An 8,283-nucleotide genomic window follows, 5' to 3' on the forward strand; every position below is an offset into this window, starting at 1 on the left:
TTTTTTTTTTACCTTCTCTTTTATCCCATTAAATGCCTAATGCATGTGAAAAATCATTCCTCTCCAATTTTTATCCACAGAAATAAATATTAATCTATGGAATCTAAAAAAATAAGAGTGCTATTGCAAAATGGGACCTAATAGACTATAATCAGAAATAATGTCATAAAGGGAAGCAAAGAAAATTCAGGCTGACTGTCTGGAAACTTTTAATGGCTTTGTAAAAATGATTGTGAGTCTGGTCAGGGACATCCTGTGGGGACAGCACACAAATAGAAATAATTCCCAGCAGAGTCATTTATTTTACTGTTGAATAGTTTTATAGCAAGCAAAGGGGTGGAAATTGCTCCTGGTTCTGCAGTTGTTCGGCTGACAGTTACCTGTCAGGCCGCTCACACTTTCTGTGGTTTTGGCAGGTTTCATTGGTGGCTTTTACACAACAGCAAAGGATTTGTAAACAATTTCCCTATATGCTGAGCCTTTCATCAACTGTAGGTCCCACTTTTTTCTCACTTCTTCATGCCTCCCAGTACATATTTTGTATAGTGCTTGATTATCACAAAATAGGTTCTTATCAATGAATTTTTAACATATTTCTGAGGGAAAATAATGTTTCAGTAAATTGATGAATGAAAGTACAATACTTGCCTCTATTTCTGGGCATGTGCTGAGGGCAGATTTTTGCCTTCAGGTTTGTGCGGCCTGCTTAAGGGTGCCATGGACATTACTCAGGATGACCCTGCAGGTAGTCATCGTAGAATGACCATGGTACAGTCCATGAAATGAAGTAATGTGATACCTCCAAAATGACCAGAAGCATACACTAGGCGTTTAGTTTTCGGGGTGGTTGTTTTGTTAGTTTGTTTGTTTTGGTTTTTTGTGTGTGTGTTTAATTGATTTCATAGAGGAGGGAGAGGGAGAGAGAGATAGAAACATTAATGATGAGAGAGAATCATTGGTCGGCAGCCTCCTGCACGCCCCACACTGGGGATGGAGCCTGCAACCCTGGCATGTACCCTGACCCTGAACAAAACTGTGATCTCCTGGTTCATAGGTCAATGCTCAACCACTGAACCACCACGGCAGCTGGGCTGGGTTTTTTTGTTTTGTTTTGTTTTGTTTTGTTTTGTTTTGTTCCTTATGTCCTGGGAGCCTGGAACAGCCTGTGCTGTTTAGGCATTACCACTACATGTTCCTGGTGTTCTGGCTGAACCTGACAGCCTCTGGACAGGTTCTTAGAAATTAGTAGACACTCCAGTTCCTCCCTGAATGAGACCTGAAGACCACTTACTGAGCTTCTCATTCCGGAGTGCTGCGGTTTTGACATTATTTTCCAAATGCTATGCAAACAGGTAGACCACCTATTATGGCTGTGCTCCCTGAGAAGGGTTACATAGTTGAAGTGTTCATTTTAATCGTTAAATGCCAAATGTGGTTTATCTGCTGTAAGTATTACCTTTAAATTAAAAGATACATTTAGTGGTGTAGCTAAGGAAAACTGTTGATTTTATTTCATGATTATTAAATACAAATGGTGAATGGAAAATCTGATGAAAAATTTATGTTTTTGTTTGAATTAAAGAAGAGAATATTCTAATTTAGCTTAAGAGTTACCAGCTGGAGTACACAAATCAGTAAATTAGATATCAGTAATCAATGATCAGACCTATATCATAAAAAAAGTAAAGTACATAAATCAGTATTGATCATTATATCATCATTACATAAATAAGTATCATTACACACATACTATATGTGCTGGTCAACAAATCTCTTTTTAGTGGTTTTTCTAACTATAAATAAATTGAGAGAATTATAGAACCAATAGACCACTGAATAAAAGAAAAATCTGAAAAAAAATAATGAGCTAAGTGACATTTCTTATACTTGTGATGTGTCTGCCAGTGTGGTTCACAAAGGCTGACATATCCTTTCAACATTCATTTATTGACAAAGTGCAGGAAAGGAAGAAATAGAAGGTATTTTTTTGACTCATTTATGGCCATCCAGCCCAAACTATGCAATATTCAACCAGAAGGCAGTTCTAGGGTAAAAAAGTAGAATAAAAAGGCTTGGGATGATTAAAGGACATTGTAAAATTTGACGTGGATGCCAAATTGAAAAATTAAGTAACCATTCTGAATAACTACCTCACATTCACATTTATTTCTATAAACTAGTAGCCCGGTGCATGAAATTCATGCACTGGGGTAGGGGGGGGAGAAGGGGCCCCTCAGTCTGGCCTTCACCCTCTCCAATCTGAGACACCTCAGGGAATGTCCAACTACCTGTTTGTGCCCACACTTTTAACAGATAACAGCTCCATTGTTGTTTCTTTCTCATGCGTAAAACCATTGGAATTAGTAGGTATTCAAAGTGTGTATACATTTTGGGGGGACACCCTGTATATCACTGAAGCAAGCAAGCCTCCCTGTTCGCTTCTAGCTGCCTGGCTGCCGGCCGCCATCTTGGCTGGCAGTTAATTTGCATATCACCCTGATTAGCCAATGGGGAGGGTAGCGGCCATACGGCTAATTACCATGTTTCTCTTTTATTAGATAGGATACTTAATGAACTTAAATATGTACTATATACAGTTGTGATTAATTTATCTCTTTCTATATTCATCTTTATTAATTTTATATTTAGCTTTCCATGCTGAAAGTAGTAAAGCAGCAATTAATTTTATACAGAATATGGCCATGCCCATGTTATATTTTAAGATACTAATTTTATTTTTCTATATGACAAATTATAGGATGAAGTCTGTCCCAAAGCTGAAGGAGATGAAGTTCAGAAATGTGTGTGGGCCTCGGCGGTTAATGTCAAAGACAAGTTCATTTATGTTGCACAGCCAACCTTGGACAGAGTCCTAATTGTTGATGTGCAGTCCCAAAAGGTTGTTCAGGTAAGAATGACTCCTACTTTTTGAAAGTGACTAAATGTATTTACTTTAGCTTAATAGCCTTTGCCAGGTAACATGTGCTTTGACATTTGATTGTCAGTTATAACTAGTTTCATTACTTGGATAAATGGATAATATATGCCTTTTCTGCTCACACTCCTCTCTTTTTGCTCCTTGAGCCTAATGAATTAAAGAAATAATTTAAATATCTTTTGTTTTTAAAAATGTGATTCTGTGAATACATAATAATACTAAAATGACTAATTTCACAAAAATCATCCCCAGAGTTGCTTATTCTGCCTAGAGCAAGGAGAGTCCCAGTCAGAGGTCAATTAAGGCATTACTACTTATCATCCCAGAAGCAGTATTATATCATTCTCATTTGATTCTTAACAAAGGCTGAGATAATGAAAGGCTTTACCAGATAATAGTAACTTAATAGGTATTAATTACTAAGTAGTAAAAAGAAAAGTACTAATATGTACATAGGTCAATGACAGAGACAAATATCTCTAACATATCAGATACACCCCCATTGTAGGAAAAATGTGGGAACTTAATTTTTGGAATAGTAAGGCAGCGATAGTGGTATGTCATGGGGTTGCTCACACAAGCTCTGGAGAGTTTTATGATCATGTTGAATATTACTTCTACCAATGAAAAGGAAAGGTTTTGAATTATGGGACTACTGAAGACCTCTTTGGAAAAGAGTGAAGTAGCAACAGAATGATTTGGACAATTCTGCAACAATCTATTCTATAGAAATTGAGAAATTACTTTGGTTTGTAAAATAAAAATTTCTATACTGGGCATATTCAATCTAGTATTTTTTGTGATAGAGACACTAATTATTTTTTTAATATATTTTTATTGATTTCAGAGAGGAAGGGAGAGGGAGAGGGAGAGAGAGAGAGATAGAAACACCAATGATGACAGAGAATCATTGATTGGCTGCCTCCTGCATGCCCCCTCCTGGGGAATAAGCTGCAACCTATGCATGTGCCCTGACCTGGAATCAAACCTTGACCTCCTTGTTCATAGGTTGATGCTCAATCACAGAGCCACACCAGCTGGGCAGCTACCCTACTTCTTGAGGCCTATTGTTGACTATAATTATCAACCTAAAATTTTAGACATATATCATTTATTAGATTCTCTTTTTTCAAAATTAAAAGTTTCTTCTTTAATTTGTCTAAATTCTATTTTTTGCAACCATGTATAATTTCGGTATGTGGAAGTCTTTAGATAATGAGTTCCAAAAGTCTACTACCTGCTGGGTAAAATATTGCATCATTGTATTTGTCTTAACATTACCATAGAGTATGTAAATTTTAGTTCCCAAAAGTACATGCTTAAAGGTGAATAATGAATATCTTAAATATTATTATACTTGAAAATAATTCATCTCATAGTTTCTAATTTCTCAAATCTTTTTCTAATTTAAAAACATGTAAGGGGTAGATTTTATGGATTTAGATATTGAACCCTCTGTTTTACAAGTTAATAATTCAAGTAATATAGAACTATTTCTAACTACTTAAAAAAACTACATTTGAAAAACTTTGTTATTTAAAGCTTTATCTATATCCATGGTTATAGTCAACTTCAAAGTACAAAGTTAATTTTATAAAAATAAAGCATCCTTTCTTAATCTGACCATTTTTTTGTATCCAAATTAAATTAGACTTTCTGATTATGTGCTGTACCTGGTTATTTATTTTAATCTGAATATATTATATAGAGGCAACTAACAATATTACTTATAATCAAACTTTAATCATCTCCCAACAGTGAAGTCCAAAATCAGAGTGCCTTATTATTGGGGGGAAAAAGAGAAATATAACCTTATATTTATTTAAATTTAATCTTTCAGTTTTTCTTTGTCAGTCAGATTAAAGTAAGTCTCTAGTGTTTCATACTGACCTTATCTAGGAAACCACATTTCTGACTTTTTCTTTTGCATATATTGACTGTGTGGATTGGTATTAAATAAACATTTTAGGACTAAACATTTAAAAAATTAAACAGCATTGTTACACTTTATTATTAAAATAAAAAAATAGTTTCTTAACAACATAAGATTATACAAACTTCATGATAAATTATTACCATTAGGGTATATTTGTTTCCAGTATTATTGTTTCCGTATTATTTCTACCTGCAGCTTTAAAATAAAAGGTCACACTTTTTAAAAAGAATCTACACCCTTGGTATTGCTTTAAACATCAAATGGCTCTTGCTTTTCTTCTTATAGAAAATTTTTGTAAGAATGTTATACAGGTGATGTTTTGCTCTATAAATGATTAACTAATAAACAACTGACCCCATTTTGTCTTCCATGGAGCAAAATCAGGTTCTGCTTGGATGCAGCAGTGGCTTATTGTAGCACCTCGGGAGTATTCTTAAGTGTCATCAGCAGTCTCCTCTAGCCATTAGCACATTATCTTGAGAATCTACATCATTAGTTTAAATTAGGTTCACTTAATTAGCCAGCTGGTACTCTCCTTGTCAGACTGATAAACAAGCTGTGCCACACTGTTCCTTCATGTCAAGATTAAACCCCAAGTCTGTGTATCTTTCTCTGTTGCTATTCCCAGAATTTCACCCTTACAATATAAGCCATCTTTCTAGAAGCTGATACAACTGCTCTGTAACCAGTATAGCATGCTTTTAAAAATTTTTGTATTTGTCATATCCCCTCAGGAAATATTGATGAATTTGTATGCCTATAGGTATATTGGGATTTTGAGGGAGTTAAGGTTTACAGGTCAAATCAACAAAGGAAAGAAAAACCCTGATAGTGTAAGTAAATTGCACCCTTAAACAACGTTTTAAAATAGTAAAGAAAAATATTTATATCAATATATTTATAAAGCTGCAACAAATAAAAATATTACATTATATAACATATGTTGAACATATTTTTACAAAGCAATAAGATAAGAAATTAATTCATTATAATATATCACTCTGAAAATGGTACTTACATGAATGATTAAGAAATACAGACTCTGGAATCTGAAACATGTAGATCACTACTATTAATTAATTATAACAAAATTAGTTAAGTTATTTGAAAGATCTTTGTGAAAATGTTGAATAAATCAATAATTTTTTTGGATGATGGATTATGGCTTAATTATCTGAATATCACTAGGCCAACCATAGTCTACTATGTGTACAAAATTATAGTGTTTATGATATGGAAGAGAAATTTCCAACTTATGATATCAGAAGCTTTTATTTAAAAAAGTCTTACAGGATTACTCAATAGGTCAAAACTGATCTTCTTTGTTCTATTTTGGTGAGGATTAAAATCACCTGCTTCAAATAAGTCTTATCTTCTATAGGCTTCTCAAGGCAAAGTTTGAAAACAATTTTTCTGGCAAAATAATATTAGTAAATAAATGGAAATTTATACTAAGTAATAAATGAGCATTCTATGAGGTTAATTTTGAGGTGAAAGATGAGCATATATAAAATGCTCATATTCATATTCTTGAACATTGTCTTTTAACTAATATCATTTTTGGTATAAATGGTTGGTGGATTGGAGACATCAAGGGAAGAATAGTAGGTGAGGGAGTTTGAGGAAGAAGATTGGGGAGTGGCAGGTCAGGGAGTTATTATAAGGAATTTTAGGGTTTACTCTGAGGGACATGAGAACACTTTGTAGTGTTGTGGACAGATTAGTGTCATGATCTGTCTAATGCTTACCCCCCAAAATAAAATCACTCTGATAAATCTGTTGATAAAGTTGATGAGTATAAAGTTAGAAGGTAAAAATCGTGTGGTGAGATTAGAGATGATAGAGGCTCTGTGCATGGTGGTAGCAAAGAAGGAGCCAGAAAGAGGTCAATATTTGGAAGGCAGGTGTAATTGTGTTTCCTGAGGTTGTGAGATATGGGAGGGAGAGGGCAGTCAAATATAATAGCATATTTACAATCCTTTTCATAAAATGTGGAGAAATATTGTAACTATTTCATTACACAGAGATTTACAGGTTTAATTGTGGAAAGGAAATTATTTTAAAAAGTGTCAAAAATAGCACCTTTCTTTTTTACTAGCGAATGGTTTAAATTTATTGATCATTTAGAGTAATTTCCAGAATATACTAGCAGACATTTTGTAAAATCCAACATATGTAATTTATTCCTTTCAAAAGTGGATAATGTAAGTAGGAAAATATCTGTTTGGTGTGTGTGTGTGTGTGTGTGTGTGTGTTTTCCTGAAAATTATGTTATGACAAGATTAATCTGGAGAAGGTTGTTTGGGAATAATTTCATCATTGTTATATTATTTTGTTGATGAAAACCATATAAATGTCCCTTCTGTAAAATGTGTTATATCTGCACACTTGAAAACTTATAAACTAATTTTTCCCAAGACTTAAACATTTTCCAATAAAATACGTTAGATGTACTTTCCTTCATTTTGAGCTGCATATCTAGTCAGGAGCTAGGCTTGTGGCTGGCGAGCGCAGTGGCGGTGGCAGGAGCCTCTCCCGCCTTCCACAGCAGCGCTAAGTGGGCCTAAGCCGGCAGGCGGACAACCCCCAAGGGGTCCTAGACTGCGAGAGGACGCACTTCAGGCTGAAGGACCCCTCCTCCCCTCAGTGCATGGATGTCGTGCACTGGGCCTCTAGTAATTTTATAATATACTAGAGGCCCGGTGCACAAAAATTTGTGCACTCGTGGGGGAGAGGGGGTCCCTCAGCCCGGCCTGTGCCCTCTCACAGTCTGGGACCCCTCAGGAGATAATGACCTGCTGGCTTAGGCCTGCTCCCGGGTGGCAGAGGGCAGGCCCAATCCCTAGATGCAGCCCCTGCTCGGGCTCAGAGCAGGGCCGACTGGGGAGTTGGGGCGCCGCCCCCTGTCATGCACAGAGCAGGGCAGATTGGGAGGTTGCGATGCCACCCCTAGTCACGCTCAGGGTAGGGCCAATTGGGGGGTTGGGGCACCGCCCCCTGTCACATTCAAGGCAGGGTCGATAGGGAGGTTGCGGTGCCACCCCCTGTCACGCACAGAGCAGGGCCTATCAGGGGGTTGGGGTGCTGCCCCCTGTCACGCACAGAGCAGGGCCCATCACGGGGGTTGGGGCTCCGTACCCTGTCACGCACAGAGCAGGGCCGATCAGGGGGTTGAGGAGCTCCCCCCATCACGCACAGAGCAGGGCTGATCAGGGGGTTGGGGAGCTCCCACCTGTCACTCACAGAGTAGGGCCAATAGGGGAGTTGGGGCATCACCCCCTGTCACACACAGAGCAGGGCGGATCAGGGGGTTGGGGCACCGCCCTCTATCACCCACAGAGCAGGGCCAATCAGGGGGTTGGGACGCCGCCACTGTCACACTCAGGGCAGGGCCGATGGGGAGGTTATG

General features: G+C 37.2%; 1 protein-coding gene across 2 annotated transcripts in view; it reads left to right on the forward strand.

The window, feature by feature from the left end:
- The window catches only part of FSTL5 (follistatin-like 5), a 592,573-nt gene that overhangs the window by 533,379 nt on the left and 50,911 nt on the right, over positions 1-8,283 (forward strand). For both annotated transcript variants that reach the window (XM_005860522.2, XM_014534995.1), the window contains exon 13: positions 2,759-2,908. In XM_005860522.2, coding sequence (XP_005860584.1) covers positions 2,759-2,908 — 150 coding nt within the window. The remainder of the gene's footprint in view (positions 1-2,758; positions 2,909-8,283) is intronic.

The sequence above is a fragment of the Myotis brandtii genome, unplaced genomic scaffold (genome assembly GCF_000412655.1).
Source record: "Myotis brandtii unplaced genomic scaffold, ASM41265v1 scaffold136, whole genome shotgun sequence".
NCBI lineage: Eukaryota > Metazoa > Chordata > Mammalia > Chiroptera > Vespertilionidae > Myotis > Myotis brandtii.